Source organism: Chenopodium quinoa, unplaced genomic scaffold (assembly GCF_001683475.1).
Source record: "Chenopodium quinoa cultivar QQ74 unplaced genomic scaffold, ASM168347v1, whole genome shotgun sequence".
Classification (NCBI taxonomy): Eukaryota; Viridiplantae; Streptophyta; class Magnoliopsida; order Caryophyllales; family Amaranthaceae; genus Chenopodium; species Chenopodium quinoa.
In genome coordinates this window covers 182,733-205,875 of record NW_018744830.1, presented here as the reverse complement: position 1 = coordinate 205,875, position 23,143 = coordinate 182,733, and the positions used below count along the sequence as shown (strand labels likewise).

Below are 23,143 nucleotides of genomic sequence, written 5' to 3'. Positions count from 1 at the left end.
ATAATACATATTATCATAATTTTCCACGTAACTTATATTTTTTATATAAGTGATGAGTTTTGAAGTATAACAAATCTTGTTTATGGAACTTCAAAAGGCAAGCTTAACATTTTTCCGTCCTGACACTTGGTGTTGTGAGAACAATTTTGCCTTTAGAAGTCAAAATAGATGCACCAAAGTTGCCCATTTGAGATATATAACTATCCGCTAGGTAATACAATTCTTACAATCCTATTCAAGTGCTAAAATATGATTCTAACAATTCTACTAATACGGAGTAGCATGTAACATGTAAAACCATACAAGTCGTGTTCGTACTTGTCCCTTGCTACATACTCTTGTAGTTAACCTACAAATTGTTTTATTTTTTTGTTATATACCTTTATATATTTGAGATACGAGTAACATTTTTCAATATACTACATAATAAGAACATAAAATAAGGTGAACCAAATATAGTCTTTGTATGATCGGAACAATTTCGAGTTGTGCAATAAAGTGTGGTACTACTTTAGGAAAAATAACACTATCACATACTACATCTTACACGAGAACTCCACTTATTCGTGCTGATTATTGAACCAAACAATCAAATCACCCTTTTATTCTATTCTAGTATTCTACTACGTTTAAAGACTCACATTTATTTTGTCACTAAAACCATCAAAATCCAGAACAGCAATCTTTCAAATACAATAAATATATAGATCAGAAAGCGTCAATGTCAGAGGTTAAATCTCCTGTTAATGTAAATATCTTAGATTCTGAAGAAGTTGTAGCTTCAGAATTGTCAAAATACGTCGCTGATTTGTCTGATAAGTTTGTCAGAGAAAGGGGCGTTTTTACTGTTGTTCTTTCTGGGGGATACCTTATACAAAATCTCAGGTATGAATCTTTTTTTATTTTCATGTATTTTTAAATTTAAGTAATTGGGTTTTTTATTTTTAAATAATTATTGGAAATAATTTAGGAAATTGGTGGAACCACCCTATTCAAATTCAATTGATTGGTCAAAATGGCATGTGTTCTGGCTTGATGAAAGAGTTGTTCCCAGAGATCATCCTGACAGTAATTATAAGCTTGCCTTTGATGGTTTCTTGTCTAAGGTATATTTTTTTCTAATTACATTGATTATACTTTCATTTATCTCTTTACTGTTAATGATCAACAATTCGAATAACTTGGATAATGTTTGGTTGATCGTGATAGTTACTGAGCTTTTGTTAGGGAGTCGATTACATAGATCACATGAAATAACTTTTAATATGTAATAATTTATGACAAATGGATATTCTTTCGTCCCTAAATTTAAGTGTTATACTTTGACCGGCTCATAGTTTTAGACAATTTGATTAAGTAAAATGGATATTCAAAGTTGATTACATAGATGAGTACGGTTTAGTGTTAGCCAAATTTCAAGGTCAATCAATCTATGTATCGAGTACAAATGATGAGATGGTTGAGTTTCTGACTATAAAAATCTGTTTGTGAAATTAGTTTAACATTATTGTTAATATCCTTTCAATAATACTGACTCTAAAAATTGTAACTGAAAAATCTAGAGGAGAATCAGAGTGATATATGAATTGGATGCATATTTTTCATATGGCTACAAATCACATGCAACACCTCCTAATTCTACCAGGTACCTATCCTAATTGGGCAAGTTTATGCCATCAATGATGCACTCTCCCCAGAAGGGGCAGCTGAAGATTACGAAACCCGTATCAGAAAACTCGTCGAAAGCAATGTGATAGCAACATCACAAGCTACAGGCTTCCCAAAATTCGACCTTATGCTTTTGGGCATGGGTCCAGATGGACATGTCGCGTCTTTGTTTCCTGGTCATCCGCTCCTTAAGGAGCATAAGAAATGGGTTACCTTTATTAAGGACTCGCCAAAACCACCTCCAGAGCGAATCACTTTCACCTTTCCTGTAATCAACTCTTCTGCTTACATTGCTCTTGTGGTTTGTGGATGTGGCGAGGTCAATGCAGTGAAGACGGTGCTCGGTGACAAGAGTACTACTGATGTTCTGCCAGCTCAAATGGTTTCGCCGGAAGATGAGATGACTTGGTTTCTAGACAAAGAAGCAGCCTCGTTGTTGTAGATAAGATCTCATGCTTCTAGATGCATCAATATGTACCTCCTATTGTGAGGACTTGTATGACTTTGATTGTATGATTACTACTGAATAAAATTGATGTATGTCATGAACTTAATGAACTATGACTTATATAATGGAATAAGAAGTGAAGTTACCCAGCAGGCCAGCAGTAATTGGGTTAGCTCTATAACATAATTGTTTTGCTAATCAGGTACATTTAACAGCACATCTTATGTTTTATTATGTGTTTAATGGTATGTATATCTATCCTAATTTATTAAATAAGCCTTAAGCCTTATGGTGTTTATATGGAGACATTTTTTTTTTTGAAGAATATAGAGACATTTTTTGAAAGGAAGTCCAAGTATCATGTGGTTATTTTTTTTACTAGTATATAATTTTTCCTTTGTCTCTAAAAGATTGCCTTATGCCTCAACTTCTCTAAGAAACAAATGCAACTCTATGCATATGGCCATATGGGAGGATACAATTATTGATGAGGAGAGGGATAGAACAAGAGAGCAAGTCGAGATGTAAGTGGAAAAGCTTACCAATTAAAGTGTAGAGTAAATTTTGTAAAGACTTTACACATAGCAATCTTTTAGGGACGAAAGGAGTAATTTTAACATGTGAAAGCTGTAAATAGTGGAAGGAATTCTAAATTTGATTCTAGTAAAAAGCAGCTAAAACAAATGTATCTACTCCGTAAAACTTGGCGTTACTATATAAAATACCAAGGCAAGACATGTCAAATCTCCACAAGTTAGCAAGATTTGGCATGTGATATTATATTGCAATAAATAATCAACTTTGAGCTCTCTATTCTAAATAGATTGCTCATCAACTTACTTTCTTCACCGTGTTTTGAATGATTCGATGAGTAAAGTCATTGATTTTCTTACTGGTTAAAATAATGTTCAACCAACTCGGATCAAAGTGTAGATTCTCATGAAACTCAAAAGCCTTCGATACTTTTTCACAAATTAGGGGAAAAAGACATTATAGTCACTAAATAGGGGAACGGAGACGATTAAACTGTTCAGTAATTCTCTCGAGAAGAATCCAAATTCTGAGGATGATATCAACCCCAATAAGGGAAAAGACCTAGACTAACAGAATCGTGAATAATACAGTTGACAATGTATAACAGAGATGTGTGTACTCTTAAGCCAAAACCATTCCTTTTAAAGAAAAGCAAAGTAATAGTAGACAAAATTTAGATCAATGTCATTAACAAATCAATAAGGTTGGTTGCAATATGGTACATTGATTCTTTTCATAATCGACAAGGTATCAACAGGACAGCAGTAGCAGAGGTTAGACTTGATCGTACAAAACAGAACCCCATCAACATCTACCTCAAGATTCACAATGAAGTTCAGAATCGTTCGAGGGCCTTTCCTTTGGAGCTACAGTTCCGGTCAAGGTTTTCCCTGCACAATAAAAGAATGCATCGTATCCCACACCATCCCACCCAACATCAGATCGAGCAACAGACAAGATTTTGTAGAGTATAATAAGAAATTTAGAATGGTTAGGTTTGGAAGAAAGTTTTGCTCCAGCACAGAGTAGTTTCCTACCTGGATGAACCAATTACAGCCGCTTTTGAAGGTTTAGGAGAGGATAAAGGTTGTTTGCTCGGTTTTAAGTCTGTACTGATAGCAATACTCCCCATGCCTTTCTCCATCGCTTCTCTATCATCCTTTTCTTTCTTCGTTTTATCTAGAGCAGTAGAATCCACTGCCTGACTTTCAGGTGGCGAAGGCTCTATACGAGGAATGCCTCCAGCAATCCATGGATGAGAAAGGCATTGACCAGCAGAAGGACGCTTGCCAGGGACAAAATCAAGAATGGGAACTAGAAATTCTGCAAGGTCATTTGCATCTTGTTCATTGAACTCATACTTCTCAACAAGGACCTTGTTTAATGGCCAAAATCGAAGCCGACGTATGTGTCGCAAGTCTCCATATCTGTTGAAGAAGTCCCGAGAATAACGTCCCCCTAATGCAATCTGGAAATGATTGATGATAAAATTCACAGCTTAGAAGCAAATGCCTTGCAAAATTTACTTTAAAACTTTCCCTGATAACACTAATATATATTCTAACCTTGCGGGGCATCATTCCCAAGAGCTCCATCATTAAAGCTAAGTGATCCTGAAGAAAAATGAGTCAAGACTCAAGACTAGCTCATACTTATGTAACAACTCATTAGACATATGAAGAGTAAAAACTACAGGCATCACCAGTGTTAAAGATGTGCGCACGAATAAATAAAAATTATTTTACAATAACAACAAATATATTTTATAAGGTTGACAAGATTTTACAAGGGAATGCACACTCTAATAATATTGGGGTACCTCACTGATATTTGTGGACACTCTTAATTACAAGTGTGCTAAACAACACTCACGCACTAGCACACTCACACTTGCTAGCTTACACTTAAGTGACACTCATATATATCACAACTACTAACACTTGCTTAGCTGTACTTACACAGTGCTAATCTGCTAAAGTCAGCTAAGGCTTTGTAGTGACACCCAACAACTAATCAAAAACACGTCTACCTATTGTACACATGCTATCTAGATTTTTCTACAGCTAGCCACAAGCCAACCTGATGACAATAAGATGAATGTGGACTCTTTCTATACTTTTTCAAGGCTTATGGAGGTGAGCAGCTTATTTGCTCCTTAGGTAGATTATTCTAGATTTTCTTTCTCACTCTTTTCTATTATTTTCGAACATGCTCAGCAAAATATCAAAACCTATCACTACAAAAACTGCAGTGGTTAGTGAGTACTATTACCACACAACAATATCAAGTAAAAGCAGTGAAACAAATCTGTACCAACAAAGAGACAGGTAGTAATATATTGTGTGTAGATTAATTCATAAGAACAGAAAGCCTGCAACTTAACATATATGTGTCACTAATCTATAATAAGCGGAGAAGAATAAAGCCTAAGGTCCAACAATAACCAGCTAAGATGAGAAATGGGGTTTGGGCCTTTGGGGATATGCAAGGACCTTAACCAGTTAGACAACTAAAGCAATTGAGATAAAACTTCCTAGAAGTTCATCTAACCAATAACTTGTTAAAAATTATTTTTAAATTACTACAGGGGCAACTCATGGCACGAAGGCACAGTGGTGATTTCAAAACAAAAATCTTACCCAAATTTAGTCTTAGAATTATCTGTGAACACTATCCACGGAAAAATAATGATTCACATCTAAAGAGAACACATTCTGAAAAAGAGCCAATAAAAGAGAGCAAACAGTTAAATGCTACTACTTAACACGGACAATGGCGAACCACTTTGCAATAACTCAAAAGTAGCAAGAGTAATTGACATCTACACCAGCACCGCAGCACGCATAGGCATTAAGGCCAAGGTTTTAACCCACAACATAGTTCAGCTTAAAATATCATTTTGTCAATAAGCAACTAAAGGAATCCATTTGACAACTCTCATAGCGCAATTGTTGCAACTTCGCACGACTCAATCAAATCGAAGTGAATAAATCAAACCCACAAGGTTATCAGCCCAAAGTTACGCGCAAACAAGAAAGCTCATCCATTTCTCTATAACCATCCACCTCAAAAGAAGAAAATCTAGAAGAAGGCTATTAAAGACAAAAACTAGATTAACAGAAAGTTGACCATGTACAAAAAGCTAATCTTTAGCCTTAATTGTTCTTACAAGAGGGTCCTATAGGAACCTATGTTGATCAAACATTTCGTTTCACTTCAATTGCCCATAATTTAGGAGCAATGCATGTAACTTTTTTTCTGACATTTGTACAAATTAGACAAACCCCCACATTAGGTACCCAAGTCTGAGACTCTGAATAACAAAGGTTGGAAGTGACCCTGATACATTAGTAAAGCAGGATTCCCAATGACTTGTTAGAATTGAAAAACCACCCTTGACAACAGAAAGTCTATGCTCCAGGCCACTATGAGAATATAATTATACCTTAACCATTTGTCCCAGCATTTTTTAGTGAAAAAGAAAATGAAACACCAGTACAATGATACAGTGGAACCTGAATCAATCCTTAGTCACATTATGGAAAGTTCCTGTACTTCAGCCACAAGGAAGCAAACTACATTAACTTTTTGTAATAGAGCCAATGATCGGACCACCCAAGCCACCAATATGTTTTCAATATCAAAGAAAGGGGAAGCAAGCCAAACAACCAGCCACACCACAGGTGGAGACACAAGAGGACAAATCAAATTAATGTTCTGATTTTCTGAAGAGAAGGGTGCACACAAGTAGTGGAGCAGCATTGCAATGTGGAATGAGACAAAAACAATTAAATGTCAGTTAATATTTGTAGCCTTGCTTTGTATATATAAGGAATGTTTTGATAGTAGGAGAGACATGTGTTAGACTTGTGTATTTGAGATTATACCCTCAAGATACTTCTTTGGAGAGTTGTAACCTAAAGTTACTCAATCATTCAATCAAACTACAATCTTTTGCTGGCTGAATCTCTTTGTTCTCTTTTATATTTGTGTGTTTGTGATGCGGGTTGTTGAGTCCGTCACATTTTTACTGTTTTAGAAAGCAGTTGGCCCAGATGAAATTCCTATTAAGGTTGAGGGATGTCTGGGGAAGGTTGGAATTAATTGGCTAACAGATTTATTCAACAAGATCTGGAGGCAAGATTAGAGAAAGAGCACCATAATACCAATTTATAAAACCAAAGGGGATGATTAGGTCTACTCAATCTATTGAAGCAATTAAGCTTATGGACCATACCAAGAAGTTGTGGGAGAGATTGATAGAGCATATATTGAGAAGATGTAAAATTATAGAAGATTCTCATTGACCAGGAGAGGGCTTATGATAAGGTGCTGAGAGACGTGATCTGGTGGGCAATGATTAAGAAGCCTTATTCTTGTAAATAATTTTGGAGAAGTGAAAACAAATTCAAGGGCTTTAGCTGGAGTTATGAAAGAGTTTCCTATCACCATTGAACTACATCAAAGAATCTACACAAGCCCCTTCTTCTTTACAGCAATATTAGTATCCTCCCTCTCTCCAAAAATAGATTTACACTTTCTTTTTCATTCACTCCAAATTATAGTTTTTTACATTTTTATTTTGAAAAATGCTCCACTATCATTTTAATACATCTCTTTCCACTTAAAGAAATTTAGGGCCTCACTCTCGCTCACATTCAATTAAAAAAAAAAAAAAAAATACTATCTACTATAAAATCTAATTTTCAATAAAATAATACCCTGTTAGCTTCCTTCACGTCTACCTTTCCAATAAACAACAATTGATAACCAAAAAAATTATCACCTACAACTTTGTGTCGTGATAAGTGTCAAAACTAATCTAGGATAGAAGAAATAGATGAATTAACAACCATGGTGTATGTTGGTTGCGGATGAAATGTATTAGTGGAGGAGAATAGAATTGGGATTAATGCTAAATGAGAGCTATGGAGGCATAAGTTGGAATCTTAAGAATTTAGATTAAGTAGGAGCAAAGCTGAGTATGTGGAATGTCATTTTACATCAAGTCATGTAAGGATGTAGTAACATTGGATGGTAAGGAATTGTCAAGAGTGAATGTTCCAAGTTAAATTCTATGGAGGAATGGAGGTATTGACTAAGATGTGACTCACAATGGTCTAGATGGCACAAATGGAGAAGGTATTGAGTAACTGTAATATACCTTTAGGGAGAAATAATGCTCAATAGATCAGTATGTGTCATCTAGGAGGGATCATATTAAAAAGATGGGACTCATGGGAGTGGCAGAAATACGTATGTTGAGATGAATGCACAGGGACACCTAAAGGGATAAAATTAGGAATAAAAGTATTCTTAAGAAAGTTGGAGTAGGATTGAAAATAAATCCAGGGAGAAAAAAGATGACTTCGAAGGAGTAAGATGAAAAAATTGGACTATAAGCATAAAGCAGTTGATAAAGGTCATGGAAGGAGAGGATCTTGGTTGACAAATAGCAAGAGACAAATTCTTGGTTCATGTAGCTAACCCCATAATTGAGATTAAGGCTCTAATATTGTTATTGTTGTATATGTTTATAATAAATATAAATTTAAAAAAAAAAAAAAAAAGGAAAATTCTACATGGAAGACAAACTTTTTTAGAGTTCTCTACAGTGGCACTCAAGAATATAGATTTACATAATTAAGTATAGTGGCCTTTTTTTATAATATATGGCTAACCTTTACAATTAGATGGCTGACTTTTATTATTTATGTTAAATGACTAACACATCCCTCTACAACCAAACCACAACCCCACCACCCCTTCACAGCCACCATTGCCACCACCCCTTCACAACCACCCCCTCCCTCACCAGCAGCCGACGCCTACCGCCACACAATCCCCCACGCCGGCCCAAACCCATCCCTTTCCTCCACCCACGACACCCCCACCCCCTCCATTTCTCATCCTTGACACCCCCACCCCCTCCATTTCCCATCCCCAACACCCCCAACTCCCTTCCTCCCACCCTGATACGACCCCTTCCCCTGTCTCTCACCCACCCCCCCCCCCCGCGACCGCCCTTTCCCCTTCTCCCACCCAAAAACGCTACCCCGAAACCCTAGCCCCGAAATCACCCTAAACAAAACCCTAAATTCGTTTGGGGTGGTTTCGGCAGCAATCTTGGGTGGGGGAAGGGGAGCGGGGGGGTTGCCGGCGGGATGGGAGACGAGGGGGACGTATCAGGATGGGGGGAAGGGATGTGGGGGTGTCGGGCTGGGAAATGGAGTGCGGGTATCGGGACTAGGAAAGGGAAGGGAGTGTTGTGGTTGGGGGCCGGGAAAGGGAGGGGTAACAGCCGGCGTAGGGGATGGTTGGGCGGTAGGCGTCGGCTCCTGGTGGGGGACGAGTGGTGGTTGTGAAGGGGTGGCTGGCCAGTTGGTTGGGATAAGGGTGGTGGTGGTGGCTGGGTTGGTGATTGGGGGTATTTTTTTTAAATTTTTTTTTTTTATTGTTTATAAAATAATTTTTTAATTTAAAAAACCTAAGGATAACCATTTTAATTATAAAGGTTTGCCATAAAACCTAAAAAAGGTCACCATACTTAATTTTTCAAAACTAGGGTGCCACTTGATAGAATTGGAAAAAAGTGTCTTCCATATAGAATTTTTGATTCTAGGAGGCCACCATGTAGAATTTTCCTAGAAATTTTTTTTAACAAAAGACTTTGGAAAATATTAGGTTAAAAAAACCATAATAAAGTCTCAAATTCCCCCTTATTCCAAAGAAAACTACTGCTCGCAAACAGATGTTAGGCAAGAATCAAGAGTGAGTCCTTTCAATTCCCTCCTTGGAATGAAGCATTGATCCCTGCTGGGTGGGACACTTGAACAGGGAAAAAAAATTCTAATAATTAAAATTTCGAAAAATAATCATTTGTACCCATCAAAACACACCATAAAATCGCCCAAAATTATTATCTCATACAAGCTCCATACTCCCTATCCTTCCTTGAACCAATATATTCAGGATGCTTCACATTGAAATTCATTTTTTTAAAAAAAATAAAAATAAATCAAGTTTTCTTGAATAGTACATTGCAGCTTACAGATAGGTTGCATAGTTAAATGACTTAAGTCAATAACATTATTTGGCAATCAAACCTTAAATCTATCATGAGGTATTAACTATCCCTGTACAGAAATTCAAATAGGAGCCTTCATCTAATGAGAGACTAATATGCCAAACTAGAAAGATTTCGAATAGAGATATTTTAGCATAAGTAACACAAAGAGATTAGCAAAATGAAGCACTTAAAAAGTCCCCTTGCCATCTGTTGAACCTCGGATGTTGAATAAAATCAGAATCCAACACATAATTGAATTGCAAATTTCATATAATGTGTGCTTCTATTACTACATAGAGTAATATGAAAATCAAGAAAAGAAGACAAACTATAATGTTAAGGATAATAGTTCAATTCTCTTTTTCAGTAGTCTGGTGCATAAGATATAATACAAACTAGGGATTAATATAGGAAGACAGCCCAAACATAGATATTATAATGACAATTTTTCCAAAAGAAAATTAATTATCCCAAATTGACGCACAAACAAAAAGCTTGAAGAAAGCAGAACTTCCTGATTGACAGCAAACATAAACCTGTCCAAAATTTAAAGGCATAACTCTACCGAGCAACCTGATTTTGCATTGTTCCTTATTCTCAACAAAAAAGCAAACATCCCCAAATTTGTCATAATCATAAAAAAAAAATAAAAAGAATAAAAAAAAAATAACAATAATAATAAAAAATAAAAAACCCACAAATTGAAGATATCTAAACTGGGAGTTAATGAAGCACTACAACCACATGTGAATAATTTTGGCTTATCCAATGTATTAAAAGGCTCTAGGCACAATGAGGCGATAAAGGTCCTACACTCCTACTGTGCCTAGGCACGCCTTGGGCGTGCTTCAGTGCGCCTCTTTGAAATGAGGCACACAATATAAAACAATGAATGAAAACTGCTTATGTGCGCCTCATGCACCTTAGGTGCACAGTGCACCTCTTTGAATGCACCTTGCCTAGGGAAAAAAAAAAAAAGGTGCTAACACCTCAGGCATGCTTTTTTATACACTACCCATAGAGAATCTTCTAGAAAATTTTCACAGTAAGTTTCTAGGGAAAAAAAAAAAAAACTACCCTTTCCCCATATCCAAAAGATTTCTTAGGTAAGTTAAACTCTATAATCTTATCAAAATATGGCTATGATGCAGCCTCATAATGATCCTAGAATACTAGATGTCAAGCAAGAACCAAATTTCAAAAATTATTGTTCCCATGTATTATAGGCATAGGAACTAGAAGCCTCGGAAATACTAACTAAGCAACATTCAACTTCAATAAATTAATCGAAACTGCATTTCCTGTCTTCTTTTTAAGAATACTGATTTCCTAACATGCAAAGTTATTAAAATCGGGATTCTACTTTGAATCGGAAGGGGCTCTCATAATCAAATCGTAGAATCTAACCAACATGCATAATAAAGACATCATATCTAAATTTAATTACATTTATTTAAATTATGAGTTTGAAACCTAATTATTGATAGAAAATAGTTGTTTACCTATTAAGCAACCAATAATTGACAATATATATTATAAATAACTATATAGGCATGTTTTAAACTTATAAGGATTTCGCTAGTTAAGAGAAAAATGTAAGATCGGGTAGAATCGTAAATCAAATCGTGTGACTTACATGAATCGTAAAATCGTAAGATTTTAAGATTTAAATCGAGATTTTAATAACAATGCTAACACGACACATTTCCTTTATACTTCCTCCGTTTTTATTTAATTGACCTATAGCCTTTTGGCACGTAGCGTGGCTAAAGGAAGGGATTGAAGAAATAAACATACACTAAATAGATATAAATTAATACCATAAACCCCAATTTATCCCTTTTATTGGTGGTTATATTTTCATTTTTGTATTAGAAAAATTGTTTATCTTTTCTCCAATTTCTTCCTTAAATTGCATGCCATATAGGTCAAGTGAAAAAAAAAACGGAGGAAGTACATGATATACTTAAATTCACATTCCTTAACTTCACTAAAACTAATAATTATCTGCCCTCTATATCACTATATTCTTTGCTAAATTCACATCCCTTAACTTCACTAAAATTAATAATTTTATGCCTTCTATTTCACTATATTCTTTGCCTTCCCTAATCTTCTCCTAGAGTTCGGCCCGCTCACTGCATAGTGTACTATGGGTACACATTTCCTAAAATGTTACAAGTCTAATAACTGCCCCAAAAGAATGCAAAAACACCTTAATTATTAAAACTAAAAAATAAAGAGAACCTACAATGTATAGCTATCCCAGTGTAAGAGGTGAGAAGAAGAAATTGCATACACAACATAAGGTAAGTTTCTTTCGAAGAGGTGCAAGAAAATCATCCCATAGAGTGTGTAGTTAGTAGATTCTGGATACGGTTCTAAACGTTGTTGAGCATGTGGGTAAAACAGAATTGAATTTTAGATATTGTGTTTTTGGTGTTTCTAGTGTTCCTACATGAAGCCATCAACTACCTTACCTCAAAAAGAAGGAAGAACTGCAGGGGCAGGGGTGGGGGGGAGCAGTATCTTTATGGTGGAAACCATATAGAAAACAAAGAAATGAGATGTTTTCTATTGTCATAGTTACTGAGTTAGTACAACATCCATGGATAACATTCACAGAATGAACATAAAGTGCACTTCAAACATATTCACAGCCTCACAGGCCTCTGATCAACCATGATGAGATTGATGACACTAACATAAGGATACCATCATTGAAGCTCTCACAACTCTCCTATGTTTTAACAAGAGTCAGATTATCTCTTGCAGTATCAAGTAAGAAGTTGAAGATAAAATCCAGAGACTTCATAAGCGAAGTGAATAGTGGTCTACTAGCAATGTGGCATGGGGCAGAACTTGTGGCAAAAGAAAGCGGATAAGGAAAAGATGACTAGAAATCATAATTACAAAGAACAGATTCAAAAATTGGGCATAGAAGATAGACAAGAAATCAGAAACAAAGTTATATAAGGGAGACCTAGCCATAAGCAATTACAGGTGGGTGCAAGTCAGATGCTAGAAAACGAGAACTGTGGTAGATTAGGACAGCATAATACAGAGATAACTCAATCCCAAATAATACATACAATACGTATTTACAAGCCAGGAACTATATGATAGACAGGCTATATGGCTTAGGATAACAAACCTTCTTATTTCCTTTTACAAATTATCATCAGATTAACTAGACCAAACACATGTGTACATAATCAACTTTATGATTTTAATCTAGTATCAATCTGCCGGAGATTGGAATGCAGAGTAAATATTGGTTGTTAAGACTACTGACCTAAACAATACAAAAATGGAATCATGAAACGACCACTCTTTAATGTAGGAAATGCAGAAAGAGTTTAAAAAATACAAATACAATTAGATGTTACTAAATATTTTCTGAATAATATTAAGAATACATTTCTCAATAGTTCAAATAATTATTTCTCTAGTAGCCATAATTGATAAAGCAGCAAAGATATAATGATAAAACTAGGAAATAAAACATACCTCGTCTCTGTCGTAATTGTCACCGCTATGAGGATCAAACAGAACATCACCAGTTGCGAGCTCAAAACAAATGCAAGCAAAGGACCACATGTCAGCAAAGGTAGAATATTTTGATCCAAGGATCACTTCAGGACACCTGTACTGCCTGGTCTGAATATCATTCGTAAACTGTTTGTAAGTCCAGCAAGCATTTCCAAAGTCGACCAATTTGCATTTGAGGTCCACAGACTCCAAAAGTTTCCGCCTCGTTGATCGGCTCCCTCTCTTATGGACTGAACTTCCTCCACTTGTCCTCTTCACACCATCGACATCTGATGATCTAACCACAGTGTTAGAATATTCAATTGAACTTCCATGCAATCCCTATTTGAAACTTTTACAATGATTAGAACTATACTCCACCTGATGCATCAGGATCTTGCTCGGATTCAGCAGCAGCTTCCTTCCCAGCACACCCTTGAGCTGCACGTTTCGCCTTTCTCCGAATCTTTTTCTTTTGATTCTTTGTCAAATCTCCATTCGACAACTTACTATCCTTCGTGCTACTAGACTCATAAATGGTTTTGTCCTTGGTATTAGGAAGAATAAGAGGAGCACCAGTTTTTCTAGGGTCCTTAGATGAGTCTATCACCGACAACAGCAAAATGTTTTCTGGCTTTAAATCAGTGTGTATGATAGACAGCTGCTTATGCAAATAATCCAAACCAACTAGAATATGATAACATATCTCTTTCACCTTAGCTAGAGGCATCCCACGATAGTCCGAATACTTAATTAGTGTCAAAAGATTGTCCCCCAAATACTCAAACACCATACACACATGTTGTCCATTTGGACCTGAATGTTTGAAGTGATCCAGAAGCTTCACAACACACTTATTATCTTCTGGATCACCATCAGCAATCTGTTTCAATATCGTTATCTCATCCATTGCCGCTTCGGTGTAATGTTGCGCACTCTTTTGCACTTTCAATGCTACATATCGCTAATTCATAAGACAAACAAAAAAAAATGAATACAAAGTAAAGAAGAAAATAGAATAACATAAACCTCCTACCCAGCATTTTCAATAAAATTTGAGTGTTACCATACAAGAATCACGTACACAGGAGGAATTGAAAACAGTACATAACAAACATCCCAACAAACTTACAGACAACATTTCATAAAAAAAAACCTAATGGTAACATCCACAGCCTAATGTTCCGCCAACAACAATCAAGACAGCACATATTCCACACTTCTTTTCAAACTCACCTTCCTATACCGATAGTCCATTCATGAACTACACAACAAAACAGACAACACGAAGTACAGAAGCTTACACAAACAAACCGCATCGATAAAATTGTATACAGGTGCAAAACCTCCATCCTCATTACATTTATCAACAGTTTTTGCTAGAACGATTACACAATTTCAAAATCAACAAAAAAAAAAATTAAAAATCGAAATTACTGATTAGATAGCCAAAAACGGATAATTACAAACCTCCTCACTAGAATAATTTCCCAAACAATAAAAATTTCACAGAAAATGAACGCATACAACATACTCACTCCCATAACATTATCAATAACATAATGCAAGCTTCTATAAACAAAATTAATCATCAAAAACCAAAAACAAAGTCAAAAACTCAAAATCAAACAAAAAAAATCCAGATCAAAAAACCTAAATTAATTTTCCTATAAAAAAATAGAAATTAATCAACACAATAAAAATTGGAGAAATACCGAGTGTTTGGTATCCCAAGCAAGCCAAACGGTGGAGAAATGGCCCCAACCAAGCTTACTCTGTACAACATAAGCTCCATTTTTGAAGGAATCGCCGATTCGAACAGCATGATAACCTCCTCTTCTATAATCATCTTTTCCTTCGTCTTCCGACGTATAATCGCTTCCACTTTCGCTCACTTCGTCTTCTTCCTCTTCTTCAACCGCCGGTTCTTTTTCTCTCAGCTCCGCTTTCTCCGCCGTGACCGCCACCGTGGATTTTCGCCGGCTGTCCATTTCCGGTGAGTTTTCCGATCTGAAGGGAGGTAAGGTATATAGTCTTTGTATGTCAGAAAGGATGGGAAAAAGAATGAATTAGTTGTTGAACCTTTTGACCCTTTTGATGATTGGGTTTTTTTTTTGTTCTTTCGGGTTTATTTGTTTATCGTATCATATGATTTTATTTAATTTATTTATGAAAAATATAATACGGTAAACGTTGCGTTTTTTGTATGGCTGGCCACACCGTGTGGCCGGTTGACACATATCATAATACTGAGTGGGTAACCTCTAACCGACCGATTAACCCCTGGCCAATCCTTTGATCGACCGAGTAACCCTTGAATAAATAACCCCGATCACACGGTAAAGCCACATATGAAACTTTGTGTTTGTAAATAGATAAGTTGTTGATGATAATTGATTGATAATACTTCTTTCGTTTCTTTTGTTTGTCTCGTTTGTAATCTTGAGAGATATCAATAGAATTGGAATCTAGTAATTTAATGGAATGTATACTTTAAAACGCAGTGACATACTCACATGTGATCTTTTTATATTCATCTTGATAATTTTGTTTCTAAATGCAATTTAAATTTTTTTTCTTTTTATAATGTGTAGCTTGAGATATTTTAATTACAATATTGCATTGAAAATCGGGTAGATATAAAAATGACAATAATATAATAATAGATAGAGTATAAAGGACAACAATCTTTCAATAAAAAGAAAGCAAAAGTCGTTAAATTTATTTTTATTAGAGAAAAAGGCATGAAATTTTTGTAATATTATTTTAGACAAAGACAAAATTAGTTGCAAATAGTTTAGGAAAAAAAATTCTATTGTACGAAAATACATTCTAAAATGATTACATATAATTTTAACATATGTTGCTCCAATAATATAAGACTCTGTTCAATTCAACTTGTTTTTGTTAAAAATTATCTTATTTGAACTTATTTAATTTTCAGTATCTTGTGTGCGGCTGGTTTGAAGTAAAACTTTTTGTCTATGAATTTGGCTTTAAAAAACAAAAATTATTTTGTCAACTTGTATTTGAAATAAAGTTAATTTGTCTAAACTAATTTGAGCTTTCTTCACTAAAATAAAATAAAAAAGTTTTTTTTAAAAAAAAAAAAACTAATTTGAGCTAATAAAGTAAGAGTAGTTCAATTAAATTATGAGAAGCCCAAATAAAAAAAAAAAAAAAAATCAAATATAATAAAGCTTAAAAGTGACACAACTTATAACATTACAGTCTATCCTTGTTCCTTCCCACAGAGAGAGTATGGAAAAACTTATTTAGATTATGGTTATAGTCGCAATCAAAAATTGAGAAGAGGGTCTCCACCCAATAAGCCAACCTTGATTCTCTAATATAAAGTACATGCCTAAACGAAGAGTGATTGTGTAGGTTTAGGTAATTGTCTACTTAATAATTGATTTTGTCTCTAGCATAATCCGCATGTCTCGAGCAATGCTCTGAATTTTTACTTTGAATATCATATTGTAGTTTCTATACATGCATATTGGATTGATTGGATAGAAGAATTTGCCATAATCATTAGAAGCAAATTAATAATTATATTGAAATTCTTTATTTATTCTACTTAGATTTTATCATCATTTTTAGGCAGTTCATCTATAGTGAACTACTAGCTTTTGCCCCGTGCCATGCACGGTTACATAATAGTAAAACTTGTAAATCATAAAATTAAAGTCAATTAAAATAAAGTTAGTTAAAATGGAATGAGTTATATAACATTTTTTTTTTTTTTTTGAAAATTGAATTCATTTAATGTCTACCTTAAAACTCTTAAATATATATATTTTTTTTATAAATTATTGTAACTTTTTATCATAATGTTATTTTTTAAGGGGAAAAAAAAGAAAAAATAAAAATTTGCCAGAAATTTTGTTGTTGTTAATGCGACACGTGTACTTATCGAAAGTTCATAGTAACAAACCTTTTATTTCATTTATAATTATCAAAAGTGTTTTATTTTTTTTAATAATTTAAGAGATAATTACCAATTTAAAGCAATATCCAATCATACTGTAACAAATTTTTTTTTAGAAGATAACAAAAAAAATGTGAAAAAAAAACCAAAGTTTGGGTGGGAAAATTTTTGCTGAGAAAGTGACACGTGTATTAGGGGATAATACCGGTGATTACTTTAGTATAGTAATATATATTGATACCCAATGTCTTGTATGTCATGATGTGCTGACTATAAATGACTCTTCATTTTTGTTTTTTGGGACATGGTAACATAAATTTCAAAAAATTTTACACCATAAAATTTCTACTGATAGTCAAATTAATATTTAACTACTCTAGCATATAACAAATAAACAAAAAAAAAAAAAAAAATTAAACAAATAAAAAATTGTCAATATGTTTCACCGGCAAAAGAGAGCATAGCTTATGCTTAATCTATTCTTTTTGAATTGCAACACTGAAGTTGTCAATGCACATCTTTTATCATTGATATTTTTATTTTTTTAATAAAAAATATAAAATTGATATTATAAAAGTAATGGATAAAAGTAATTAGTAAAATTGCACCTGACTATATTTTTCCTTATGCATAAATAAAATAAAGATGGTCAAAGAAATATGTATAAATAATGTTAAATTCTAAATGTAGCTATTAAAGAAGAACGAGGGAAATATATAGTGAGGAATTTCAAGAAATCTCTAATCGGTCTCAAGTGTATGTAACTCTCACTAATAACTTCTTTAATAGACTTGCTAAAAGCGATAGACAATATCCATATTATTCCTAACATAACAAGATTAGTGAAGCCATCTTAATATCTCCAATTTCTCATGTTTTATGGTCACCACTCGAAATAACTTACGAATGACAACCTTGCTAGTTCAACACTAATAGTCTGATAGATCATTTAAGTTCCACCCAGGCCACCTGCAATCTTGTTTAACAAAGTCAAATGAGGTGTCATACTAAAACCAATTGACAACAGAGGATTAGCCCACTCGGGTCTAAAGTAAAAACTCTTTATTTTATTTTTCAACATGGGACATATAGTACTCACACACTTGCATTTAACACAGGCAATCCTAACTCATAATACTTTAGATTGAGCAAAATATCCAAAGTAGATATTGTAAAACATCATCATGTTATAGTAGTGAAGCTCTCAATTACTAGTAGGCAGTAGCACATACATACAAAAGCACACAAAATACTAGTTGTACCACTAATCAACATATCTTGCTAAATAATTTTTCTAATAAAAGTTAGGGTATAAAAAATTAAAATTAAAAACATAAGTTGATCAATCATGCAAGAGAACCCCAATAAGAAGGTGATGAAATTGCGTTGTAATTGTCAACATTGAAGAGAAAGTGACCCTCTTTGTTGTGCTCACGACCAATACTTTTGTTTTGGTTTGCAGCTGCAGCTGACGTACTCTCAACGGTCTCTTCACATGAGGCTTCTGTATAGCTGCTGTAGATTTGCTTCTTTGTAGCTTGTTCCTTTAGCATAGACTTCAATTTTTGTACCTGTTCATTCATTTTATTTTTAACTAATAATTGATTGGCTTATAAAACTTGTACCAAGTATAGCATAGCATATACATGTCGAAAACCCCATTTAATTGACGGCCGTGAGACTTTAGAAGTAACCTTTTACGTGCAATTGAATTTGCATACCAATTCGTATAAGTATACCAGGTTATCTAAAGCTAACTAGACTCCAACTAATTCGAATTCGAGCGGATCAAGCCCCCATTGGTGGAATAAGCTCTCCCAACCTAAATTGGAATAACACCCTTATCAACTTATCCAATCTCTTAGCCAGTTGATAATTGATGTACTTGTACCATTTTTCATCATCATGATCATTGCTACCTTTGTCTCAAATAATTTGTCACAAGTCACAATGTGATTTCAAATTAAATTAACAATGTCCAAAACTTATTTTAGTTATTAACAATGTGACACTTATTATAAACATGACAATTAACAGTAAAATGATGTTATATGTTTATGGTATTTTATAATCCTTATCATTTGAAAATAAAATCATGCAAAACTAAAATAACACATAGATATAAACTCTAAGTCTCTAATAGAAAGATGGATAGATGCTAACCTCTTCTTGGAGCTTCTGCTTCTCTTTGGTCACAACTTCAAACTCAAGCTTAAGAGCATCATACAAATGCTCAAGCTTCTTAGCCTTCCACCTTGCTCTCCTATTCTGAAACCAAACCGCGACTTGCCGAGGTTGAAGGACGAGCTCTCTAGCAAGCCTCATCTTTCTATCAGGGTCTAGCTTCCTCTCTTCATGGAAACTACTCTCCAATGACTCTAGTTGATTTGTCGTTAGCCGCCTTTTCATCTTTTCTTGATTGCTAAAGCTCATCATAACCATGTCTCTTTCCATATTTGATGGAATAACATTTGCTGCCATCATCTCAACTGCACCATGATGCTTCATCACCTCCAAACCTTGGGGAATATAAATAACGAGCAAGCTTATAAGCTTTATAATGGTGCATGTTTAGCGTATGAAAATATTTATACTCGTAGTATATATACAAGATTATGAACACCTAAGCTGGGGTTTGTTTGGTGTCACTATTTTTATTGTTATAAAGATTGCAAAAGTTAAATGAGTATAATAAAAATAGTAATGCGAACTTAATATTATTGGATAAACTCATATATAATAATATTATTTTTTTTTGACATATGCATGCTTAATCAACCTATTACATGTTTATAACACCCAAGGCAAAAGGAGTTTGTTTAAGCAAGCAATCAAGCTCCTCTAAACCTAATACTTCGTACTTCATAATAATAAGATATTCCAGGCCACATGATAACTCATAAACTGACTATTAGAAGCCCGATTCAAATCTAACTTCTTGTTAAATAACAGAAGAATAAAACGGCTTATCTTGTAGTGATATTCACAAACATATACTTCATATATGTAGTACAAACTAAGGTAATTTAAAACTCGTAAAAGATATTACCAAAGATAACGATAGAATATTAACATAATAACCAACCGACTTCTAATACTTGTGTTATTAAATTTGATGATGAAAAAAAAAAAACACATGAAAACTTAAAAAACTCGCAAAAATAACGTATGACTTATTCAATAATCTTAAGGTTATATGATCTACAGAAATGTTACAAAATGAGAATATATACATAAATGTAACAGTGAAAACTCACCAGAAAAACGATCATATTGATTACAAGAATTGTAAAGTGAGTTGGTGGAAGAGATCTCGGGAGTGCCCCTTAAGATTTTAGTATTCCAATCCATATTTGGTTACTTTCGACTTAAAAACTATCCCAAAACATTTGGGTAACTTATCATTCAATTGTTTATTTAAATCGTTTGACAAAAAAAAGGACACAATATAACGAAAGGGACTTCACTCTAATAAGCTCAAGAAATGTTGGCTTAAAGTTTAGAATGTGAAAATTTTATCTTTTCAAAAAGGACTTTCTCTGAGGGTGGTAGGCTAAAATTGCCACTGTAATAATTAATACTTTTAGCTAGCTAGGGATTGATGCCTCTGCATGTTTTTGTTTTATGTGCTAGAATTTTCTAGATGCACTCTCCTCATATTGATGCTGTTCAAAATTAATTGTCACGTTATTAATTTTGTTACAGCTTGTGATTTTGTGAAGCATGACATGCATCATATTTTTGGTAAGATGTTGTTTAATTACCGATTGTTTTTGCGCATGCCTCTCCTATTGGCTTATTCTTTTGCATTGTCTCTTTTAAGTTGCGTGATAGTGTGAGACTGTTAGCAGCAACTTTGCATAGATGATTTAACAAGGCTAAGTAAGAATGGTTTTATCATGTATGGTATATTAGTATGTATTTAATCACAAACGATTCTTTGAAATAGAAGAGATTGTTGATCTTCTCTACATCACCTATTTAAACAATGTTAAAGCCACTACAAAGTATTTAATTAAGTATTAGACCCTTTATTTAATTTTGCTAGAGTTTACTTTTGTAATAGCATAGCTCTCAATAATTTCTGTTGGATTATCGACACTCGAACATAGGTATAAAAAAACTACAAACCTTTGATTTATTTTTGACATAAATCATTAAAAAAAAAACCAAAATAGCCGAGCTGAACGCTTGAACGCCATAACACCTAAGTCCGAACAATACACAGTAGCTTTACTTTGATTTTAAAGATATCTTTTCAATCACTCTCATCTTTGTGAAATTAATTAATAACCTAGTGAAATTTAAAAAATAAATTATAAAGTTTTAGTTGCGTCATCTTTTCATAACATAAACTAAACTGAAAGAGGGATAAATTTTGAAAGGGCATTACTACAAAATAGAGAACCTGTTTGGATGGCATCAAAAGTCACCATCAGGTCCCCAAATTCTGGTCTTAATTAAAACAGACAGCTTATGAATTCCTCTTCTCACGCCTTCACAACCAAACAGAGCTCTAGCAGTTAACAGAGAAAATGAGAAATAAAAACATAGCATAAGACAATTTAATAGAAGGTTGCTAGTATGTGAAGCATATAATGAGTAGATGTTACCTGCAAATTTATTTATTTCTTCATAACTGTTAATAGAAAAAACAAAGTTGAGAAAGAGATAGTTGAAGAATGCAGAGTACTGTACTCTGTGTTATCATCAATCCCGAGTCATTTGCTGCTTAGATACAGTGTAAACCCTTAATTCACTTGCAGTGTTAACAGAAAGTTGTCTCCTAGACTTCTACTAGTATGTTACACGGACTCGGGTATTCATGCCATACTTGTATGGTCCAAGTGGCAGACTCGGCTATTTTGCATTTAAAAAAAAATGATGATTCTATTTTATGCGCGAGTGTTGAGAATCCGATACAAATACTTGAGGTGAAAAGAAGAGTTTAAATATGGGTAACATATATTGTCTCTTAATCTTTCATTGCTGAATTGGTTATATTTGGGTATTAGTTTTGGGGCTAATTGCAATCAATGAAAAAAGTGTCAGAAATTCTGATCTGCTTGGGTATCTGAGTTTTCCACTCAGATGAGTGATAACTGCTACTCTTCTAGGGAGTCAAGATTGCTGTAGAACTGCCTTGTGTATTTACTAAGAATGTAGTATATAAATATAATTTTGAGTGATTGTGATATGTCATAGTGTTATCTGTGGACTTGATTATACATTATACTTTCTCTCGTCCACAAATAATCTTCTTGTATGAGTATTCCTATTTAAGATAACAAATATCTTTGTGTCACTTATATTGAGATGTTTTCTTACTCATCAACTCATATGAATTGGACCATTGTACTAACTCTCTCTCTCTAAGTTAATTTTTCATGGACATGTGAGTGAATATCAGGTTTACATACTTTAACTAATAAGGTTTTAGGAGACTAATAAAGTTTAAGGAGACTCCCATAAAAACTCATTGATCTAAAGAAAAATAAATAAATTTTTACAACGACTTTTCTTAAAGGAAAATCATTTCTTTTTTTCCCTTTTTTTTGTTGAAATCAAAAATAGGAAAATCATTTCTAAAGAAACTATAAATTTACTGCCATTTATTTGTGAATCGTGATACATTGAAAAATTGTTACAACACTAATCTTGAATACAATGACAAGTTAAAGGGCTCACTTGAGAGGAGATAAGGAAAATCCCTCAAATGAATCCCATGAAATTTGATCCCTAGACTTCAAGCCTCAAAGATATAAGTTGAGGAATGATGTCGCTATTCCACTGCCTCAACCTCAACCTTTTTCTTTGTGGGTTTCAAAAATTTGTCTATCTATGGTAACTCTTAGCTTGGGCTCTTTATATGAGATTAGTCTCTTTCATTAGAGAATTTGTTGATTGGTTGCCTTGAGGAATTACGAATGTACGGTATAACTTTGACAATTTGTTCTGT

The 23,143-nt window shown here is 34.0% G+C and overlaps 3 protein-coding genes across 3 annotated transcripts; 1 reads left to right on the top strand and 2 right to left on the bottom strand.

Moving 5' to 3' along the window:
* The first annotated feature begins 463 nt into the window (after window positions 1–463).
* Window positions 464–2,295, top strand: LOC110704308 (probable 6-phosphogluconolactonase 4, chloroplastic). The gene is made up of 3 exons (XM_021882095.1): window positions 464–885; window positions 971–1,106; window positions 1,646–2,295. The coding sequence occupies exons 1-3, from the start codon at window positions 722–724 to the stop codon at window positions 2,108–2,110; spliced, it is 765 nt and encodes a 254-aa protein (XP_021737787.1). The 5' UTR covers window positions 464–721; the 3' UTR covers window positions 2,111–2,295.
* Window positions 2,296–3,166: 871 nt separating this feature from the next.
* Window positions 3,167–15,441, bottom strand: LOC110704307 (serine/threonine-protein kinase SRPK-like). The gene is made up of 6 exons (XM_021882094.1): window positions 14,966–15,441; window positions 13,632–14,214; window positions 13,230–13,540; window positions 4,216–4,263; window positions 3,688–4,118; window positions 3,167–3,540 (listed from the first exon to the last, which is right to left on the bottom strand). Exons 1-6 carry the CDS (start codon window positions 15,239–15,241, stop codon window positions 3,486–3,488), a joined length of 1,704 nt encoding a protein of 567 aa, XP_021737786.1. The 5' UTR covers window positions 15,242–15,441; the 3' UTR covers window positions 3,167–3,485.
* Window positions 15,442–18,377: 2,936 nt separating this feature from the next.
* LOC110704297 (homeobox-leucine zipper protein ATHB-22-like) lies at window positions 18,378–20,575 on the bottom strand. The gene is made up of 3 exons (XM_021882086.1): window positions 20,442–20,575; window positions 19,348–19,703; window positions 18,378–18,755 (listed from the first exon to the last, which is right to left on the bottom strand). The coding sequence occupies exons 1-3, from the start codon at window positions 20,533–20,535 to the stop codon at window positions 18,531–18,533; spliced, it is 675 nt and encodes a 224-aa protein (XP_021737778.1). The 5' UTR covers window positions 20,536–20,575; the 3' UTR covers window positions 18,378–18,530.
* Window positions 20,576–23,143: the final 2,568 nt, after the last annotated feature.

Excerpts from the sequence above, each read along its gene's own strand:
- LOC110704308 (XM_021882095.1), top strand. The coding sequence starts at position 722 with ATGTCAGAGGTTAAATCTCCTGTTAATGTAAATATCTTAGATTCTGAA. Across the intron at positions 886-970 it reads TACCTTATACAAAATCTCAG|GAAATTGGTGGAACCACCCT; the intron begins GTATGAATCTTT and ends GAAATAATTTAG. Across the intron at positions 1,107-1,645 it reads TTGATGGTTTCTTGTCTAAG|GTACCTATCCTAATTGGGCA; the intron begins GTATATTTTTTT and ends TAATTCTACCAG.
- LOC110704307 (XM_021882094.1), bottom strand. The coding sequence starts at position 15,241 with ATGGACAGCCGGCGAAAATCCACGGTGGCGGTCACGGCGGAGAAAGCG. Across the intron at positions 14,215-14,965 it reads CTTGGGATACCAAACACTCG|CGATATGTAGCATTGAAAGT; the intron begins GTATTTCTCCAA and ends CTTATGAATTAG. Across the intron at positions 13,541-13,631 it reads GCAAGATCCTGATGCATCAG|ATGTCGATGGTGTGAAGAGG; the intron begins GTGGAGTATAGT and ends TTAGATCATCAG.
- LOC110704297 (XM_021882086.1), bottom strand. The coding sequence starts at position 20,535 with ATGGATTGGAATACTAAAATCTTAAGGGGCACTCCCGAGATCTCTTCC. Across the intron at positions 19,704-20,441 it reads TCAATATGATCGTTTTTCTG|GTTTGGAGGTGATGAAGCAT; the intron begins GTGAGTTTTCAC and ends ATATTCCCCAAG. Across the intron at positions 18,756-19,347 it reads AGCAGAAGCTCCAAGAAGAG|GTACAAAAATTGAAGTCTAT; the intron begins GTTAGCATCTAT and ends ATGAATGAACAG.